Consider the following 23,202-nt stretch of genomic DNA (forward strand, 5'->3'; position numbering starts at 1 on the left):
TCCAAGAAAAAAAAAAAAAGGGGAAAAAAAGAGGACTTGATTTACAGCTCATTTTTTTGAGTTCAGGGTGTATGCTTTAGCCGAAGGAAAACAATAGAAGCTGTGGAAAAACACTTAGACAAACAAAGTATTCAAACTAAAATTCCCAGCACCCTTTTGCTCATTTACTAATTACTGGATTAGTTAACACAGATGTGGGTGCATTCTATATCAAGTATACTTCTAGATATAATGAAAAAACCCAACCAAAAAACAAAAATAGCAAACCACTGCAGGAATTATTATTTTGATGATCATACAATCATTTATTTGAGTATCAGTCCCACCAAATAAACTGTGTTTCTGTTCCAAATACAATTTTTTTTGGTCATAATGAGCAAGTAAATTAAGAAGAAGGTGATATATGTTGAGCCTGTCGCGTGTTATTGTTTATTACAGAAATGACACTTGATAACTTAACTGTGAATTTCTGGGGTGCAGGAATATCTGCAGTATTGCAGAATAGGAATATATTGCAAACTGTTAGTAGCCTTTTTTCCATATTTATTACAGTTTCCTTCTGTTAAGATGCTCTGTTCTTGTTACTTTTCTTGAATTCAACAGTATTTATTTTTTTGATTCCAGCTTCATTACTTGGGCCATTTGAAGGTTTTGGGTTTTTTTTCCCTTTGCTGTAGTTCTTGGATTTTTTTCTAGGCTGTTGCATTTATCTCCAGGAGAAAGTTATAGAGGAGGAGGAGGAAGGGGAAAGTGGGACATAAATAAAATCATAAAACTCTTAAATCTCACCGTAGAACATCACTTCCCACAAATAATACACACAAGATCTAGAAATCCTTATCTCTTACTTTATAGCCTAATCTCAACAAGTCTAATAAAGTGCAAAAATTATCAGTTCTGGTTCTTGGATTTGACACTTCAGTATTTAGTTATTTTACTATCTGTAGACTATCTCCTTTTTGTGGTATGTATTTATTTGATATACATATTTGCATATATATGACTGTGTATGTGCAGAGGTGTGTGCATACAGATATAATTCTTTGCGATAATTTTTGGGTGATATTACAACCATAGAATCATAAAATATACTAGGTGGGAAGGGACCCATCAGGATCATTAATTCCAGCTCCTGGCTCCAGGACCTGTGTTCCTTTAGAGCATTGTCCAGAGGCTTCTTGGACTCTGTCAGGCTTGGGGCTGTAATCCCATCCCTGGGGAGCCTGTTCCAGTGCTCAGCCACCCTCTGGATGAAGAACCTTTCCCTGATACCCAACCTAAACCTTCCCTGACACAGCTCCCGTTTTTCTTCTTGAGTCCCCTCACTGGTCACAAGAGTGAAGACATTGGTACCTGTCCCTCCAAACAGAAAACAGTAGCATGAAAAGAAACAAAATCAAGCTGAAAATATCTTGTCTACCAAATTGACAAAGCTTCTAATGACTTAATGGAGCCTTCTGGAGGCCAGATCTGACACAAAGTCAAGTTTAGAGAGTCATGCATAATCTTTAATTACACAGTCAAACGGGATCTAAGATGTAATTGAACAGTAACCATTTAAAAATTATAATTAACATCTCATGGTGCCTCAGGGATTTTTTTCTTCTTTACATAAATATATATTTATTTATAATTATCTACTTGACAAAAAGAGAGGTATATAATAAAAGTTTATTGCTTACAGGAAATCTCAAGAGCTGGAAATTTCATTTGATATTTCTTCAGAAAGCTATCTCTTGAGAGGTTAATATCTTAAAACTACTCTGAAAAAAAACAGATAAACCTTTCTGCAAAATACATGGTGTAGCAATTTTCTCCTTAACCTTTAAAAACAACCTTGTAAAGTTTAATGTTGTGATCTCATTTCTCTAGTACCTTTTGAGAGCCTTACTTTGGAAATGGGCTGTAAACTGTTACTTTCAATCCATCCTTATTTTTATCTTTTTTTTTCCTATGTAGCAGGGGGCTAGAATGTGAACCTACATACCAAATTTTTCTCTGTAATGCCACTCAGGTCCTTTAAATGTGAATTGGTTTTATTTCAGCTTGACTTGCCCGTTTACAAAAGATGAATTTTCTTTCCTGTGTGCAATACCATAACGTAAGCAAGATCTCTATGGCAAGTGGCACTTTTCATTGGATTTATACCTACATCTTTAGCTCTTTTCAGAGGTTTTTTTCCTCTAGGTTCCTTTCCACTCTTGGCTTGCTGAACTAGATGCTTCAGTTTCAGAAATATTGCTTACAATCCAGTATGCAACATAAAAGAAATAATTAGTGAACAAACCATCAAAAAGCCTTTGCTTTACAAAAATAACTCTGCATTTGAAATTACCTAAAACTGGCGGTGGGGGAGGGAGGAGAATTAATTAAATACTTACAAGTGATTGAGGTGAAAAGCATGATTTATCATAAGGTGTTTTGTTTCACAATGCAATTTGATTGATTACTGAATCTAGTACATTGATTCTTTAGTGCAACAGTGTTGATCATTTAATGTTCAGTTTTAAAGTTTCCCAATATAGGTCTTTCTAAAGAAGGTATAGAACATGTTTAAATATTCCATATTGGTTTAATGATATAAACTATTTCATTGATTAAAACAAGTGTTGGTACAGGAGAACTTTATGAATGTAAGTTTCCGTGTAACTGGCAACATAGAAACACTGTTTAGCTGAAATGTGACTTTTCTTGTATTTTAAGTTAATTCACCCAGGTCATAAATGCTAACATTCACTTTGCTGTCCTTAGTGTCAGAGTCCAGATCTATGAATATTAAGATCTTTTTAGTGTGTGCTAATGAGCACTGCTGTTCATACAGCCTCACCTTAATAGTAGCAATAACTCATCAGTGTCTTTTTCCCGTATAATCCATTTTGAAAGGGACATCTCTGTTACATTTATATTATACCTATTTGTTGATGCCATTCTACTCATTCTTATTGCAGTACACTGTAATTAGCCAGCATTTGTTTTTCTGTAAACAGTCTTCTCTGTGGTTGGGAGGTGCAATTAGAGTGACATCTCAGAAAAGAAGTAATTTTAGAAGATATTGTCTGTTGCAATATGACATGAAATGAGCGACACTGACATGCTGAGATGTCCAAGGCAAAAATGGGCACGTTTATTTCCAAACCTCAATATTTATAGAATTCCAAAAGTGACCCTGGATTGGAGGATGAAATTGCCGCCTCTCCAACCACATTGGTCAAACCATCAATTCTTTCCTCCTCCAGAAAGTAATGCAAAACAATCATTATTTACATGAAAAGTGCATGAGAAACTCCATTACAAAAATGTAAACATCAGAAGACTTAGAAGAAGTTTAGAAGAACAGGGTGACAGTTGTCTGTGCAAATAAACCAAGGACCATGGCATGCAAATAATGCAACAGGAAGAAGATAGTGTGAGGAATTTAAAGAAAATGCCCAAGGAAAACAAGTGTGCTTCTTATTTAATTTCTGGATTAGTTACATTAAATCTTGTCACTTTCTTAATGTTCCAGCTTGCTTTTTGTAGCTGTTGCTTCCTGTGTTAGGATGTGACTTTCTAATAGCAGATTTGCTTTGTCTTTGACAGCAACGATCGTGTTAAATGAACTCAACTGGACGGCGGCCCTGGATGACGTGTTCAAGCGGAACCGGGAAGAGGACCCCACGTTATTATGGCAGGTTTTTGGCAGTGCCACTGGCCTGGCAAGGTATTACCCAGGTAACTGAACTGTCCTAGACTGTGGGGGTACCAGTCGTTGGTTTTTCTGGGTCTGGATTGAAGGCACTTGAGACAGTAATTCATGTTTGGACTCAAGAGTTTGTTATTTCTTACCAGTGAAGCAGCCTCACTACTGTCAGTTTGGCAGCCTTTCATTAGAAGGCACAATATGGCCAACAGTCTCTTGTTGAAAGGTCTTTTAAGACTAAACTATCCAATTAAGAACTGACACCTAGATTATTTTTCCTTTTAACCCAATAACTGATCCCAAAGAGCCCACAGTGCATAATTTCTTCCCAATTACAAAATGACACCCAAACCCATGAAGAAGAAGGAAGAAGAAGCACAAATAACGAACCCAGGATGACACCCTGTGCCGTCCATCTTTTTTCCATCCACAACATAATAAAAATCCCCAAACCTATATTGCTCACCTATTGATACACCTACACTACTCTCTACAATCTATTTCACACTTTTGTGGATTCCAGTCTATCTTGAAGTCTAGGAAACTTTCTCCCTGAATGAGGGTCAAAGTCAGTGCTCCCCTGGGGGTCAGGGCACCCCAGAACAGGCAGAGAAATATTCCCAGTGCCCTGGGTTTCCACACTAGACAACTCTGCTATGCCATTTATTGCATTGAAAATATTCTGAATTATCTATGAGCAGTGAAATGTAACTAAATCTTGCTTTTTTACATGGGCACTGTTTCTTTATATCAGAACTACACACTCAAGGACTGTAAAATTATTCTGGCATAAAGCTAACATGAGGGGGAAGGAACTGGGAGTGAAATATGTAATTAGTATTTTTTTTAAGTAAAAAGTACAGAAGATTATGTCCTTTGAAAAGCAGAAGATTTTAATTTTTTTTCTATTATTTTCTATATCTTGTGTAAATAATCACTTGAATATTTGCAAGTGACCTTTTTGTACTTGTCTAGTTTTAAAGATAGTGATGTGGAAATAAGACATATAGTCATGTTTAACATCAGTGAAAATGTGAGTGCACCATGCTATGTTCATTTCTCTCAGAATCTACAACCCTTGACAGGTACATCTTTGCTATTAGAGCTAAGGCCAATTCTACTTGATTACTTCAACCAACATATGTTTCACCAAAGAATCTCATCACTTGATCACACTAATTAATTTAAATAGATGTATATTTTACTGAATTTAGATGATGAGTAGCCTGAATTTGATTTTTGTTGTTTGCTATGTAATGGAAAGCCTTGTTTTATGGCAAGACCTGTGTTGCTGCTGTTGTTAAGTGATGCTCTTATCAAAGCCTGAATAATGTGTCCACTACACACACAACAGCGTGCTGTGTGAAGCATGTTGACTCATGCCTACAACTGCCTGAGGAAGAATTTTGAGAACCTTTCTCTTCTGTTTATACAAGATTGTTTGTGTTTCTGAGGGCGAAGGGGATTATTCTGAAGCTGTTATTGTATCATTAGCACAAGTGCTAGCACAGGCAGGGAAACTGCCTCAGGCTAGTTTACAGGAAGAATATTTCATAGCACTTGAATCCTGTTTGTTTTGTCATGCTGGATGATCATGAAATAAATACAGGGAGATGTTGCAGAAAAAAATATTGAAAATGAAAATGTATTATTTATTTTGTTCTCCAACTCTTCCAATGCTTTGGGGATCTACCTTCATGTGTGGGGCCAGCACTATGTGATATTTTTTTAGTACTGAAAAATAATGTTTCTTAAATATATCTCTCAGCCAATCTCTAGGAAATAATATTTCACTTGAAAATAACTCCCATATATTTAAAAATAGATTCTTATATCTAGCTAACCTGTCTACTCCAGTAGTTCACCAACACAACATAGGAGCGTGAAAATCTCTATGCATTCTTCCTTAAAATACCTGTATAAAATGGGAGCAGCTTTTCTCTCTTTTGCAGGTGCAAATGTTACTTGTATATACTTCACCTAAACACAATTTTAAATTTAGTGTAAAACCCAGATACTCACACCTGCTATTTATTCCACAGCTAAGTATTTAATAGGTGTCCAATTCTGTCAGAACATAACTTCATAAATTCCTAAGTAATTCCCCAGTTCTTAAATGCTGGACATACATACACAGTGTGGAGCAGTTTGATACTCTGTAGGTTATGTCTGTTGTTTTGTGCATCTGCTTCCCATTGTAACTCAAATTGAACAGCCTTTTACATTTTAGGTTTGTATAATAGATCTTTGTGCAAGGCTCTCCATTCCTCTCTTGTAAACTTTATCTCAGTTTGCTGACACAACTGATGTTCTAAAAATTAATTTAGGTTTCATATGCTGAAGTGGATGCTTTTCACATTTGCATTTTGAAAATTATATTATAAATTGTAAAAAAATTGCTTCATTATATTGGCCTTTGGAAAGCCTGTTTCAAAATGATGAATTTTTCCACAGTGATGATATTTGTGAAAGAATTTGGAAATATCAAAACCCAAAATCAAAATGCATAGATAAGTCTTTTCATTATTATCTGGAACGTATTCTCCCAGTCTTTCTTCCCATGTTAAAAAAAAAATTTCAGTACCTCTAAACTACAAAGGGTGTTTTCAAACAGAGTTTTTGTTTATTAATGTTCTTTTATCTGCTCTTGTCCCACTGCTTTCAGTCATGGCCAAAGGGTCTCACATCACTTCTGCTCTTGGGCTGTCCTTTCCACATTAGTAACCAACAGTATGAAGGGATCTTTCTATGAGCAGCCTGTGAGAAGGAAAAATGTGTAAAATATGAATGCTTGAGCCACCAGCACCCCGTTCTTCCCCCACCATTGTGGGTACATTCTTCTCCCCAGACCTGGGGTGGTGAGACCATCGTGTTGCCTTTATCTTATCCCAGTTCCTGCTGCAGTCCCAATTCCAGTGAGCAGCCACATTTGGGGAGGGATGCGCTTTGGTGGGCAGGGATGGAGAACCTTTGCAGCTGTGCAAAGCTTGTTCTTAGAGGATTTTAGCATGTTTAAGCCATTAACCATTTCATTCTCTCACAATAATATCAATATCCTCATTAGTTTCATTGGCAGCATATTTTTAAGAGAAATGCTAAGCTATGTTGCTCTACTGGCAATCATCCATTTTGATAGAAGATGACAAGAGCAATTTTGACATTTTTATTAGCTACTCTGTGAACTCTGAAGAACTCAAAACTAAACAGCAATTTAATAAAAGAGCTAGAAAGAAAAGAATATAAAGTCCATGAAACTTTGAAGAAGGATGTAATATATGCTCATTGATATGTTTAAAGGCACAAATCACAAATTAGTCTTTCATTCATTGTAAGAGCAGCCCTCAGTAATCACAGGCCTCTGCAATCAAAAGGAAATTCTGGAATAAGGACACCTTGTTGCCAGTGGAGGAGGGTTTAGTTAGGAAATGTTTAAACAACTGGACTCAAAGGAATACCAAGTAAGTTTTCCAGAGACACTAAACTGGGAGGAGCTGTCGACCCCCTCAAGGGCAGAGAGTCCACTTTAATATAGAATAAACAATTGCACAAAATTTGGGTATTTTATGATTTTTTAAAATTACATTTAATGATTCTTAATTACAGTTAAAATATGTCAAATTGTTATAACAAGTGAACAGACTCAAAAAATTGTAAATTCATTGAATTTATTTTAAAAATATCTGATTAATAATTTTAGGTAACTTAAATTTAATAATATTATTTAATAATATTAGAAATTTCCAGCCTTTTTTCCTGCAAGCAGACAGTTTTCCATCATTAATGTATAACTCAAGAGTCAGGGCCAGTTTTCAAAAGTGCTGTGGAAGGAAGTTGAAATGTATTTTGTGGGACTCTTTTACGCAAACACTACTGAAATGCAGTGTTATGAAAACAGTAAACAAAACCAGAGGAGTTTCTTAGGTAAAACTGTGAGTCGCTAAGTTCAGAAGTTGGATTCTCTGCAATAGGGCAAGAGAGCCCAAATTATTTTAAATGTTGAATTGCTTTCTCTGTAGTAGCAGTAGATGTACATCTACCTGCCTAATTATTTGACTTTATGAGTCTAATTCCAGAACCCTGTATTGGCTTTTAAGATGTCATTTTAAGATGACTCTTGACTAATTCTAGTCCAGACAGAGGGTTTCAGTCATTTTTGTTTCAAAATAAAAGCAGTAATCTAGCAGTGATTTATTAATATAATTGAAATTAGCAATTTATTCCAATCCAATTGAAACCTTTTCTGTTTTTTTATAAATATTGAATCTGTCACCTGTGGGCTTGCATATGTAGTGTTTTGTTGGTGCTGTGTGGACAGCATGGTATTTTAATATAGATCGTGTTTCAAATTTAATTTATAATTAACCACAGAGCACTGGTCAAATCTGTTGCTCAAAAATAAATTAATTGAATTAAAGTAGTTTAATATGATTTGACAGATATTAAGTTACTTACATTTTGTGAGGCATCTATCCAGGTTTAGAAAGCAGCTATCTAAAAGAACAATTTAATAAAATTTTTTTGGTGGACTACTTGGAAGGGTAGGTATAAGGTAACCAGTTCCACTTTTAATCATGAAATTCTTTTTAATTATAGGCATAAGTAGGATTATAATTGTTAATTAATGTTTCATTAAAATACTGCAGTGGGAGGCATACTATTTACACTGCAGCAAATACTAATTAAACAAACTTTAAAAACAACTTTGTATTTATGTGCCTTTTACCAGATACCATCTCTCCCTTTGTTCATTTTGTTGGGTCTTTTTGGGGTATTTTTGTTTTGGGTTTTTTTTTGGATTGGAGACAGCAGACATTTATTTGTGGATAAATATGATAGAGGAGGCTTTCTAGCTACAGTAATAAATCTACTTAAGAAAAATTGGTTGCATAGGATTACTGAAAAGAAAACACATTCCTGATTTAGATGAATGTTTAGTAAAAGCTGTTTGATCAGCAGCACTGACTCAGCTCTCTCAGGGAAGTACACTAAATAATAATTTTCCCAAGGGTGATTTTAGAAAGGGTAATACTGATAGGGAGACTGATAGTGCTGATAGTTTCAGATTTCAGCCAGTGGGTTACAAATATCCATAACAGTGGCATGATGATGCTTGAGTAGATTCAGCATCTTTTATATGGAAATGCTGAACATAGGCACATTGGGACAGTATTTGGTCTACAGTGACCAAAGGTCTGAAGGTGAGGATGTGCCACACTTGGTCAAGATCCGAAAAGTTGAGTCAATTCATAACAAACAAACAAACAAATCAAAACAGACAAACAAACAAAAACGAGAAAGAAATACTATCCTGTTCCCACCTGCCCCAAATCTTCCCAATTCTACCTGGAAGTTTAACAAGGGCATATGGGAAGTTCAGCTGAAAGCTTATGTTCAAAATATGGTATTTCTGGCAATTAATTCTGGCAAGAGATATGTCTTCCAGTCTCCCAGGCTTCTGCATGGATCTGTGACTTCTCTCCACAAAAAGACTTTGTGGAGTCTTTTTGTTGGGGTCTTTCACAGAGAAGAAAGCAGAGTCCAACCTGCAGCTCCCCACCCTTCCCTTACCACATCACCTAGACACACACACTTGTCCTCTTCATTTGAACTTACCTGTATTACCTATATTAGAGAAGAATTCTTACTTTAAGTATATCTGATCATGTACACCTGTGATTTGTAAGTTCATCAACTCCCTCAGCTTAAAGATGTATCTGTGTTATTAAACAGGGTAAGTCAGAGTTTTATTGGAATTCTTTAGACAGCCCCATGGTGTGACTGAAGGGACAACGTGTGCTGGCAGCTTTTCCCAATGGACAGCACTGAATGCTGTTTTCTTTCTTAAATACTGCAAAGTTCTCCAGTTTTGTTCCAGGAGACTTTCTGTTCTCAGAGACACCTGGATTATTTTGTGCTAAGCTACAAGTCAAATACATGCTGCACCGCACATAAAACACAAGTTTTCATCTGCAGAACACTTCTGGTTAAAGAACTAATAAAAACATTCTTTTGTCCTCATTTTGCAGATAAAAGAAACAGGTATAGAGAGAAAAAATGTCCTCTTCAGTGATCCTCTGAAGGTTAGGTATTCAAGCCAGGGGTATGCATAGCAGTAATTCTTTTAGTATTGAGTGTGCATTTATGTTAACTCATATTTAAATTCAGTTTAAATATCAGCAGGTCTGGTAATCTCCACTGGATCTTTGTCATATCAGTACTGAAGAGTACAGTGAAAAGAGCCATTGCATCCTTCCCTTTCTTTACTGCAGCCTTGCCTTCTACTTAGTCTTCCTTTGTTTATCTATGTGATAAATAGGTGTAATATGATGGAAATTTTAATTAATTAGAAAAAAATCTCTTTGCATTGCTCATGCCAGTATTTTACTAGGGTATTCCTATGGAAATTGAGCTTATGAGGTATTAAATGGAAAAACACATAAAGAAAGCAGCACTTCAGTGATGATTTTCCAGAAAAATAATCTTGTCCCTAAAGTCTTCAAAATTTGAGATTAAAAATATAGATAGAACAGAGCTATCAGAATAAGGATTATCTCTTATCCTTCATTTAAAAACAACCAACCAAAAAAAAAAACCAACCCAAAAAACCAACCCTTAACCTGTTTCTAGATGTTAGTGAATCGAGTTTCACTTAGCTATTAGAGCATTCCCTGCTTAGACAAATTAATAATAGAAGAGCTTTAAAAATCAATTTCTAATAAAATAAAATGGTATCTCTCAAAATGAAGAACTTGCTGTGCACAGCTGCTCTTGTGTTAGCAATTAATGGCAAGCAATAGTGTTGTGGCCATGATATTGAACTCTCCAGAGAAAGTAATTACTGAAGCAGGTACTGAGAGACTGGAAAGCCTAAAAAATCCATAGAAAATGAATCAAAAGCCTTGCAAAATTGAGAATGTCATTTTTTTTTTTGCAAAAGGTTTTATATTTTATAGCTGTTTGTTCTTGTTAACAGCTCAACTTTTAAAGGAGCCTTTAAAGTAGGCAAACAAAGTAAAAGCACAAACACTTCCCTGGTAATGCAGCTTATAAATTATCAATTAGTGCAATTAGTGTGTGTGAGGCAGATACTTCTACTTTTTCATAGAAATAAGCCTCTTTGAGTGTTGTTTACTTTTTTTTTTTCCTTTTTTCCTTTGAAATCTGTGAGGGAGGAACAGGAACTGACATGATTTGCATCTAACCATACTCATAGAATTTTTGGTGGAAAATGCCTTTCAGATCATCAAGTGTAGCCATCAACCCAGCCCCACCACCACCTTTACCACTAAACCATGTCCTCAAATGGCACATCCACACATTTTTTTAACTTCCAGGGAAGGTGACTGCCACTTCCCTGCTCTGCATGTATCAATGCTTCACAATCCTTTCTGGCAAGAAATGTTTACTAATATCCCATTTAAATTTCCCTGGCACAACTGGAGGCAGTTCCCTCTCGTCCTGGTCCCTTGTTACTTGAGAGAAGTGATTGACACCCACCTCACTACATTTCATGATATGAAAAATCTTACAGTGAGTTCAGTTATGGCCCATTTTTCAAAACTGATGTGCTGAATTTTGCAGTTACACAGGCAGATCCACCGAGTTACAGGATAGTCTGCTATTTCTGAGTTAATGAAATTACATACTGCAGGTCACCATGCCTTCATGCTGAAAGTCATGCCATCTTTGTGTCTTTATGATACAGATTTAAATCTCTAGAATGTGCTTTTATAGGAGAAAAAATAAAACCACTACACAGCCAACAAAACAGCTTGTTGCTTCTTCTTCTTCTTCTCAAGCTCTGATACTCCAGCCCTCACTGGGACATGGTCTCTAGTCCAGGTGAAACTAATGCAAGCAACACATTTAGGATGAAATTCAGTTTATACATGCAGAAAGAGAAATGTTTGCCTCTGAAATAAGATAACAGAAAGAGGTTCATTTGAAGTGGCAAGCTGCAGCAGGTATTGCACATTCTAATCACTCTTGGGTGTTTTGCTACATAGGGATCAAAAATCAATATATTTGTTTGTGTATGGACTATTCCCATATCAAATCTTTGCTTAACTGATTTGTGTTAAAACTGAGTGCAGTATTCATAACATAACATAATCACCCATTATCACATGGGTAATACATTCTACAAAACCTCATTATTATTATCCTCTCTTTTCTGTATTGTTACTGAAGATATTGCACAGACCTGTATAACTTAGATAGATTTTACCTGAACACATTTTAAGGTTTTGGCAATTTCAGTCACTAAGAAAAGAAAATCACAAGGGAATGGCTGCATTCAGTCCTGACTGAACATCTGGTGTGGTAGCACAGAGCTGGCCTGTAACAATCTCTGTCTTGGGAGGATGGTACTAACCAGAATTAATCCAAGGCACCATTATGATATAGACATCCTGACTACTAATTATAGCAGTTGAAAACACTTTATGATTATTAATGTTAGGGGCTTTTAAAGTTATGGCTGCTTTTTTTTTTTAGCTACCATGTCTCACCTTTTACTGAAAAACAGCTAAGTAATTCTACAGATGTGGTGCTGCTACACTGAAATTCAAATTACTTCTTTCTGAGTAGAAAATTGAGGAGTATCAGATTTCTCAAATAGTCTGGGCTATCACATATCTACAATCAGTTTTTTTCACATAAGTTCACTAACAGAATTATGAAATATCAGCAAAGTATATTCTGTATCTTATGCCTTTGCTCCATCTGAGAAGACTTTGCTGAATCTGGCTCAGGGAATTGAATAATCTGTGGTTTTGGTTGTTTTGAATATACACGTGAATGTTAATTTGAGACATTGCAAGATAAAATTTGGAGTTTGAATCAAAATAAAATTATGCAGTCTGGGATTGATAATTGGTGTTTGTTACCTATCTTAATATCAGCTTTTAGCCTCTTTTCTCAAATGTGTTAATAATGTAAAGGGGTGTAAAGCTGTTAATGATTCATCTCTGCCTCTCTGTTCCTTGCACATGCATACCTAACCAGCAGAACAGGGCAGAACTTTCAAGATATTTTCTCTCTTGACACTCACCTATGCCTCTGGAATTACCTCATGAATTCAGAATGGGAGGCTGTAACCAAGTCTTCCTTTCCTAACAAATATTTTCATTTAGGCTCTATGCTGTGACAGTCTCTATAGTGCATTAATTGGTTCTCCTTTTAATCAACAAACCTGAGGATTTCTACTCCAAATGTGCAGAAATAACAGAAAAACAAGGCTTGCTCTTGTTTGAATTATATCCAGTCCTTGTATCCCAATAACACAAACAGAAATGGGAGGGATATCAAACCTAATTAATAATTTATAAAGTATCAAATCTATCCACATGCCAAACAGGAAAATCATCAAAAGGGAACATGAGTAAAGCCTGATGTATGCACCAGAGAACTGTGAAGTGTTGACATAGCTCAAAAATGCTCATATGCAACAATGAACTGTGATGAGGCTGATGTCTTGAAGATATTGGTTAACCAGGTTCCAAACAACCTTATTAAAAATGTTATATAAACAAAACTGTAAATCTCAAAATCCTTGATCAATTTAAGTTTTTGATGGGGAATTGGAATAATATTTTTTGTGTTTTTAATTTTGCTTTTACTTTAGACCACATAACAGCTTTTGTCAGTAAGGTATAAGCCAGTTTCCCCAAATGGCTTTATAGTGTGGTCTGTATATGGGCCAAAAACAGCATATCTCTCTCATTTGTCTCCATCCCTTCTAATTATTTCCTGTAAAATTATTAATGCATACTTACTTATTTTTACATAAAAAGAATTTATCATCTTTTAAAAAGGTTGTTTTAAAAATATTAAATCAGGAGAATTTAAATTGATCACTGGAGATCAAACATTGTAAGGGAATTTCAGTTTCCTACTAAAAACAATTTCAACAATATCCATAAATACTCAGAATGTTACTAAAACCAGTGAATACACATCAGGCCATTCAAAGCCATCTAAAATTAAAAGTGTTATTCCAGATAGAGACTACGAGGAATGGGTAATTTAGTCATGTTAATTCTTGAGTTTGGAGAGGGAATTCAGCACTTCTTTGCTGTGAATGAAATTTCAGATACTAAGGGCTGACTCCTTATTTATGTTGTGCAGAGCCAGAGCTGTGCAGAGACTTTCTACTAGATTATGTAAATTGTTGTAGAAACCATCAGAAAGATCAATAGAACAAATTTTCTCATTATACATTATATATCTTAATTAGTGCGTGACCCAGCAGCCATTAATATCCTGTGATAAATCGTGCAGTCATTGAAACTTAAGCATATAGAAGCTTGTTGCATTTTTTCTGGAAAGAAAATAATATATTTATTAGGAAAACAAAACTTATTGACCCGTGGCACAGGAAATAGTGGTTTAACAGCATGGTAATAAATAATGCTTTTAAAGACCTTCTGCAGATCGCCCTGAAGCTGCAGACAGTCATTCCAGGACTGGGTGCACTGCAAGAGCCATGCTAATGAGCAAAAAGTAGAATTTAGTTGTGCTCACCTCTGTGCCTATCTACCCAAAACTAAAGCTCTGTTACCATTCACAATCTCATTTAAATCTCCATGAGAGAAGGAGCAGATAGGCTGTAAGTAGTGTGCTGAGTGGGATCTGCTCAGTTTACTTTGTGTGTAATTATACTGTTATTAGAGTTTATAGCCTAGTTCTCATGAATGGCTTCCTTTCCATTGTTCTTTTTAAGCTGCTAATATAGATGTATTCAAAAAGAGACAGTCTGGGCCTCAGTGCAATCCTGGCTATTACTGAAAAGCTATGGTAGAACTGAGCCCAGGTTTAGCAGCTCAAGGTTTTACCAAAGGAATTCTGCTGTAGATCAGTTTGGAAAAAATTGTCTTCACATCCTTCATTTTACTGTCTCAACCTGAAGTTTTGAATATCCTCTCCGTATTTAAAAAACAAAACCAAAGAAAAGGAATTTTTAAATCTGTTGAGATATTTTTCCAGTTAAAAAACCCTCAAGTGTTGTTATACAATCATTTGGTGCTTTTAGGAATACTAGGGAACATTTCAGGCATTTCAAATTTTGCTATTAGGTGTTCAAGTGGGTATAAATTTTGCTTCTTCATGTTTCTGAAATGTTTGCCACATATTGTTTGGTCTAAAGGTTCTGAAGGGCATTGTTGAGAAAACTGATGTTAGCCTTAAGAATGTGATGTGCTTACCTATGAGGTAGTGTTACATTAACATGTATTGGCAGCTCTCAAATTTGGCAGAAAAAAGTATCTGAATTATTTCTCATGGTCTTCTGCTGCACAGCTAAAATGAAATCTTAACTCATATTTCTGTAAATGTTAGTTTAGATTCAGAAAAATTACCCTGTAGTTAAGATGTGAAGATTGTGATGTCTGATGAATTCTAGCTAAATGTTCCTATGATGGTTTTCAGTAGATAATTTATGTTAGCTAAAGGGCCATTCTGTCATTCTGCCTGTAGAACATTTGTTCAGCTTTAAATGACTACCTCTGTCAGCATTTGCTGTCACAGTAGTATATGAAGATGATGTTGGAAATGTCCTTCTTCAGCTCCTCCCTTCAAACTCTCTTTGAACCACCATCCTTTTGCTTTACAGATTGCACTTAAGGAATTGAACTTATCTTTCGTGTGAAATAAAATAACATTACCAGTGTAAATTGAATTTTCTCTGTTGTTTTGAAATAAATCCAGATCATAAATTGAGATAATTCTGTATTTATGAAGGCTGTTCAAGATATGTGTCAATTAAGAGGGACATATTTGGTAGGGCACAGCCTTTTTATTGGATGTCACTAAAATGACTGGAAGTTTTTGCAAAGATATGGCAGCCTTGGTCTATAACTTGATTTATTTTTGCTATTTTACCTAAACCACTCATAAAACAAACCGAAATGAACATATTCCGTGAAGATTTTGCAAGTCTCAGGGAACGTATCTGAAAGATGGATTTTCAGATGGAATTTCTATGGGAAGGATAGCCTGGACAAAGACCAAAAAAAAATCCCTCATTGAACATGTGCTAACCTTGTAGGCTAATAAAATACTGGTGGATTTAACCTGTGCATGTCTAAGTAATGATACTTAAGTTAGAATTTTAACATATATCCATTTAAAAAAAATTAAATTCTCTCCTTTCTGAAAATTTCAAATACTTTTATGCTGTCAGGCCCCAAAGGACCTTTCAAGTGGTCTAGTCCGAAATCATAGCCAATACTGGTATAGATTTTGAGGTTCTTCTGGTGTGCAACAATACACAGTGTTATCTGTGGCTGGTAAATGTGGGTTACAGTCAGCTTAAAGGTTCCAGTAAGTGATAGGCCAGATCACGGTTTGGTCTCTTAGGAAATGATTCATTTTGTAAAATCAAAAATAGGCAGCTGCTCAAAGCTGATGGCTTTTTTTATATTCATGGGTGAAGATATAAATCTCCCATTTTGTCTAAGGTATATTATTTTTCAGGAAGAATCTTGGAGCTGCCTATATCTTTCTTTATTTCCTAGACAGAAAAATGATTGATGTCAGGAAATAGCACCCCCAAGGCTTTTGGCATAGAGCGAGAGAACAAATTGTGGAACATTATCTCATTCCCTGTAGCTTTTCACATTTTTATTTGTGTTCATTAAGCTGCCACATGGTTTTGAAAGGGTCATTTTACCTTCCAGTAAGGAAATAATTCCCACCCTTGATGAAAATTATGGTAAAGCCTAGATTAAGCACTTGAAAAAGGCCATCATTTTTAGCATTTTCTTTACAGAGACATAAATATTTACATCTCTTTTTTTTTTCAGAGAATATGCTATTTTCATGTTCCTTTTCTAATATGCATTTTTAGGTAAAGCTCTTGAGTCAGTGAACAATTATTTAGGCTCATAAATGAGACGCCATTATTATATACAGCAATAATTTTTTTTTAATTAAATAAGTTGTTAAAAAAAGTTGTTTCATTGTCTGAAGTGTTTTGGTTGAGTTTTTGGTTCCATTGAAATCAGTGGTCAGTTATAGTACCTGTTTCTTCAACACACTTGGCCATACACATACATATACATATACATATACATATACATTTATACATATACATTTACATTTACATACACACATACATAGTTTCATTGCATTGTATTATGTGGCAATGGGTATAAGGATGTCTAGATATTTCAACAACATATTACATAAATACAGACTATTTTTTATCTCTATGAAATGTTGATATCTATATAGTGCAAAGTCTGTGATACTGATTCATGATGTTGTAATTAAAATACTTGAGATAAAGTTTTATATTATTCCATACATTTTTTATTTTTTCTTTTTAGCTTCACCATGGGTAGATAAAAGTCGAACACCTAACAAAATAGATCTGTATGATGTACGCAGAAGACCATGGTAAGCTTTCTTTTTAAAGGTTCAGTAGATATATATATTTACATTGCTTACTTTCTAGATATTACTGTAAAAATATTTTTTCTGTATGTCTGTAACGGTACTCATTTTAGATATTGTTATTTTCTTTTTTAAACTAGTTAGTTTTTCTAAATAAAAAAAAATTCAAATTATACTCCTTGTTATGCAATATCTACTATAGTAGTTGTACAATTGGATTACATAGACTTTTCATAGGAGGCTAACTGCCAAATAGGTGTAAGACAGTTAAAAACTGATTTTGTGTCAAAATCATTTATAATCCTGAATATTAGACTGAACCATTCTTCTAGATTTTTGCAAATATTTAAAAATATGCCTCAGTGGTTTAAACCAGCAATAAAATCACTAGGTGTGTAAAAGATGGGAGCCAGGTGGAATTACTTCTCATGTTTTTTAATACAAGCCTCTCAAGACATAAAGCACATTGATACTTGGATGTAGTCGGACATATTTTCTTTCTAAAGGACTAAGTATTTCTGCCTAAGCTGGACTGAGTAATAATTCATCAGTCATCAAGATCTGTAGCTATGAAACAGCATTCCTGTTCTTCAGTTGCATGAAAACAGTGAATTTTGATTAGTGCATCCTATGTCCACACTTCCCTAGTGTGGTTTAGACTTAGATTTACCTGGGAGACACCGCAAGAGAGGAAATAACAACACATGGGTTAAAAAACAACACATGGGTTTTGTACTAGCTACAACAGGAGGATTTCATTGGTCCAGCTGCTTTGTGTTTAGAGATCCCAGAGTGTCTTCCGTCACACACAAAAGAATGCTTATGCAATTTTGTGTAAAACATGTAATTTTTTTTATTTCAGGTATATCCAAGGAGCAGCATCTCCCAAGGACATGCTTATTTTAGTGGATGCGTGAGTATTTAATGTCTGAATACTGACATTAGTGGGGTAAAAGTACTTGGCTATATTGAACAAATCTGTGTATGCTGAAAAACAGAGAGGCAATTAAGGGGTCTTGTATGCAAGCTTCAAAAATCTTGGTATGAGCAAAATAAATACATAATAGGAAATATTTCCAAAAAGCTTAAACTAAACATGAAAGTTATTTAAACTGGAGGCAAGGAAATGTTTATTTAAATCACTTCAATATTTTTCTGTTTTCAACTTATTAATTACTGCAGCAATCAAGTGAATATTTGGATATTTGATATCAAGTGAATATCCTGTGTGTGCCAGGTTTTGTTGTAAAGCACAAACCTAAAAACAAATGACTAGAAGCATTTCAATAGATGTGACAATGTTTTAATGCACCTGAGAGATAAGAATGTATGTGGACTTCATGTGTTTTACAATACAGATTTAAAAAATGCCAAGTTCAGTTGCTATAAAAAATTGCTAGAAAGCAAGCAAAGAAATGCATAAAAACTTGCTGTCTGCCTCAGCAAGGCTTCTGTGGTGTAGGCAAAGTTGAGGGACTGAAGGGAGCATTGAACCTGATGTGTCAGATTGCTTTATGCTGAAAAGCTTCTCAGGCACAGAATTTGCATTTAATGCTTTCACACGTGGTGAAGTGCTTTCATATCAGCAGTGAGTTTTATCAACATTTGTTATTTCTTCACTTCAGCTTAGGTTTTGCCTTGAATCAAAGAAGCTGTCATTGGGGTTTCTGGAAATCCAGAGCTGTAAATCTGAGTGTAGGAGTATAAAATGTTTACATAATGCATTGGTTGAAGGTGTTAAACTCAGATTTCTTGAAAAGGGAATGAGTAAAGGATGCAGCATTATGATGTCATCCGAGGCACAGGACTGGGACTTTGTATTTTTGGACTTTAATAATTATGAATAGTTTAATAACCCTAATGATGAGTTGAACAATTCAGGAATAAATTTTATTCATTTATTATAAAATTGAAAATTTTAGTGTTTAGGTGGATGCTCTGTATTTTCTTTTTATGTTGCATAATAGTTGATGAATTCAACTTTTCCATTGTGAATTTTTTCAGGAGTGGGAGCGTCAGTGGGTTGACATTGAAGCTGATCCGCACGTCGGTGATTGAGATGTTGGAGACCTTGTCTGATGATGACTTTGTGAATGTAGTTTCAGTGAGTATCTGTTCTTTCCACAAAATTTGCATTGTCAACAAAGCCAAAAGCAAACTACTTTTAATACCAGACGTGAGGTACTTGAATGTCAAGCTGCAAAGAGACTTAAAATATATTGTATTTGCTTTCTTATATAAAAAAATGAATGTCCTAGATATGATATTGCATATACATTTGAGTGAAGGGCAAAAGTAATTTAAATAAACTCCTGCAGAGCCAAATTCTCCTTTCCAATATTATTCTATTGTCTGTATAAAGCCTCTCCCATTAGATTGGTGTATGCAAATCCTCTTGAAATAATTGCTGGTTCCCAGATTTTCTACACAGAAGATATTTGGATTGCTCATGTTGTTTGATGCATAATGACAGTAGATGTGGAGCCATTTATCTGATCTACCCAAGAAATTTTTCTGAAAAGTTTTATAGTTCTTCGCCACTTGATGGGTGGCAAAATATTTTTTCTCATATTAAATAATAAAATAGAGAGAAGAATCTATGAAGAAGGGATGGGAACTTTTCCATTTTTAGGAGAATACCTTGGATGTCATGTTCTAGCCTTGGGAAAAGCTTTTTATTTTTTTTTTTTTTAATTAAGCTATTCAACTGTAGAGTTTTGATTCTATGGATTTAAGATGAGAACACTGGCATATTCTTAATAACAACAGACAGCCTCAATGATGAGTAACTGGAATGATTTTGGAGATAATTTTCAACTTGCAGATTCATGTTGTAGCTAGCCTGGAGGAGAAAGGCCTGGAATCTAACTGAAAGAAATATTTTTTAAAACTACTTATTGCTTCATGATTTTCTGACAGTCTAGCTAGAACTTTCTGCAAGGAGCAGATAAGTGTTTATTCTCAATGGTATTTCGTTTGTTAAAGTTTTTAATAGTAGATAAGACCATTTTCCTTGGTCTAAATTGCAGTAAATAATAAAAATAAAAACACCTTGATTTTTTTTTAAATTATAGTTACTAAAGGAAATAAGCTTCTCTGTAATGATATTGGGGAATTAAAATCTTCTTAGTTTCACCAATTAAATTAAAAAAAAAAAAGCTTGTAATCTAAACTGATGGAAATTGATTACTATGTTCACTGGAGTTGTGCCAGTTTTCACTGCTGGAATATCTAGACCCCTACTATCTCTTGTTTTACACATAATTCCAAACTCTTTTGTTCCATTTTCTCCATGACCAGAAAGAGTCATCTTAATGCTAAGCCTTCCTTAGGCTGTGAGTATTTTACTAGCTAAGGGTCACTATTATTCTAATGAGGCCTCGAGGTTGGGATTTGTGTCAGAAAAGGACCAGAAACCCCCAGTATTTTGTACAGTATATTTCTCCAGGGGTTTGTTACTTACAATATATAAGGGGCATTTTTTCCCTTTGAATGAAATTTAGAGGTTCACATCATAAATTTGATTGCTGAACCAAAAAGGGCATTTTGGTCATGTTGTTTTCATCATCAGTGGAGGGCAGCAATCTCAGAAATGTGCATAATAGAAAATGGCACCTCTAAATCTTTCATAAACTGCTATTTGGTGTTGTTCCCTTATAATTTAAAATTGTCCTTATTAAAACTTTTCAGTATTATAATTACTTTGATATAACCTATATTTTTATGCATTCAGATGGTTTATGAATGGAATTGTGGTGGAGGATTTGTAACATATATGTATTTTATTTCTCTAATAGACAGGAAATAATTAGCTATAGATAAGAAACAAATCGTTGTACTGCTCATAAGACATTCTATACAAGAGAGAGGAACCCAGAAGTTTGGTCTTTGAAGATTTTTTTTTAAAGGTTTTTTTTGCTTTTAAAGATTTGGTGGAATCAGTTTAACAGTTGTACTAGATAATTTTTCAAGTCTTTTTCAACATAAACAATTCCACGATTCTATCATCTTGATTGACAAAATATTCCATAATGGAGTAGGACTAGCTAAAGTCCAATTCCAGTGCTTTCTTAGTAAACCCAAACGGCAAAAAAACAACTTAAACATTTTGTTCTAGGTGAAATAAATGCAAATTAATTAAATTATTTTTTAAAAATTATTCAATATATTGCATGTCTCTGCTTGAGAGCATTTTCTCCTGAAGCATCCCAGTATTAGACATGATAGGCTAATCAAAAAGTCCAAAAACCTAGGTGAAAATGTCAAGTTAATACAGCATTAGCATATGGTTACATGAACACTAACACTATTTATAAGTTATCCACAATTTTTCTTTCCCTCGTGGATCTTTTGGCTTAAAATGTGACAGTTTTTTAATGGCTTGTTAGCTTTAATAACCATGGAGTCTTTGGTCTGGGGTTTTGAGTTAGCTAGAGAGCTGTTTCAGTGCTAACCTCTGCCAAGATGTTGTCCCACAAAGCCCATGTGCATGATGATTCATACCCACAACTGAAAGACATGGATTTAACTCATGTCAATCACTTCTTAAAAGTGACAGGATGATTTCATGAACTGTGCCTTGTATATGAGGAAATCCTAGGAAAAAAAAGCTTAAAAGTAGATGTGCTAAAAACATTAGTTCTGCTGAATAAATGTAGTTCCTTTGTGGTGTTGTGAGGTCCTCAGGATGAGGTGAGAGATGAGAATTTGACTCCAAGTTCTCAGAAGGCTGATTTATTTATATCATATCATATCATATCATATCATATCATATCATATCATATCATATCATATCATATCATATCATATCATATCATATCATATATCATATCATATCATATCATATACTAAAACTATACTATAGAAAGAGAAAGGATACAGACAGAAGGCTGAAACAAGAATGATAATAAAAACCTGTGACAGACTCAGAGAGTCTGACACAGCTGGCTGTGATTGCTCATTAAATAAAACAATTCACATGCTGGGTAAACAATTCTCCAAATCACATTCCAAAGCAGAAAAACGTAGAGACGCTGAGGCTTCTCATCTTCCCAGGAGAAGAAATCCTGGCGAAGGGATTTTTCATAAAATATCACGGTGACATTCCTGCATTTATTTCCAGGGAAAGAAAGGTTGAATGAACTGTTGAATTGTAAAAAGATAGCCAGGGGTTAACATATCATGGTTTCCTTTGGGATTTGCATGTTCCTTATCTGAAGTGCTGTGCTTTGTTGCAGGGAGAAAACCTGCTGTTTGCAAGGGCTTAAATGAATGAGTGATACAGCTGTTTTCCCACTAATCCGGTTAGAGGCTTTGATAGCAGCGAGCTGTAGATGATGGGGGCAGCAATTCCATCCCAGCACGTCGTGATTTAGTGGCTTGGTTTCAGATGCTGACACAGAGAGTGTAATTTGTTTGTGATTGTGGGTAGCGTGCAGGAGAAATGGATTTCAAATCTGCAGAGGAGCAGAAAACCACACAAAGGAGAAGCCTCCCTAACTGCAACAGATGTGTTAAAGGTCAGGAGCTGCTGTACTTTTTAAATTCACTTAGCCTTTGTAAAAATCCAAACTAGTATTTACTGCTTAGGAACTGGAAATTAAATGTCAAGTGCATATGAGATAGAACAGAATCATATTCTGGGAGAATTGAAAGCTCATCTCCTGCTCTTGTGCAGTTCTGCACATTGAGTAAACTCAGAGAAAAGGTGATTTCTACATGAGTTGATTTCAAAGAAAAAACTGTGCATCCAGCCTGTGAAATTATTGTTGGGAATAAAAAAAAAAATCTGTGGATGATGCATCCCTTTTCCCACTGATTTTTAACAGAAGTTTTTCATGTAATTCCACAGCTCATTGTTTGCAAACCTGTTGCTTTGTCTCTCTTACTCCTAAACTGGTAAAATCTTTACACCTTGCTAATTAAAATATTTAAATATGCTAACAGAGGGAAAAGAAAGTTTTTTAAAAGTGTTTTCAATATGTCAAAGGCCTCCTTTCCCTTTCTATAACATGATCCATCCTGTATTCTGCAGTTCATATTGCACCTGTATTCTCTTAAATACAGGGAGATGTTCCTTCCTTCTGGGAAGGAAGTTTATTTTGCAAAATTAAAAATTTTAAAATTAA

At 34.9% G+C, this 23,202-nt stretch overlaps 1 protein-coding gene across 2 annotated transcripts in view; it reads left to right on the forward strand.

The window, feature by feature from the left end:
* Nucleotides 1–23,202, forward strand: part of CACNA2D1 (calcium voltage-gated channel auxiliary subunit alpha2delta 1) — a 365,213-nt gene that overhangs the window by 248,760 nt on the left and 93,251 nt on the right. For both annotated transcript variants that reach the window (XM_059471496.1, XM_059471497.1), the window contains exons 7-10: nucleotides 3,580–3,711; nucleotides 17,008–17,077; nucleotides 17,937–17,987; nucleotides 19,079–19,178. In XM_059471496.1, coding sequence (XP_059327479.1) covers nucleotides 3,580–3,711; nucleotides 17,008–17,077; nucleotides 17,937–17,987; nucleotides 19,079–19,178 — 353 coding nt within the window. The remainder of the gene's footprint in view (nucleotides 1–3,579; nucleotides 3,712–17,007; nucleotides 17,078–17,936; nucleotides 17,988–19,078; nucleotides 19,179–23,202) is intronic.

This window comes from Ammospiza nelsoni, chromosome 5 (assembly GCF_027579445.1).
Source record: "Ammospiza nelsoni isolate bAmmNel1 chromosome 5, bAmmNel1.pri, whole genome shotgun sequence".
In the NCBI taxonomy this organism is placed as follows: domain Eukaryota; kingdom Metazoa; phylum Chordata; class Aves; order Passeriformes; family Passerellidae; genus Ammospiza; species Ammospiza nelsoni.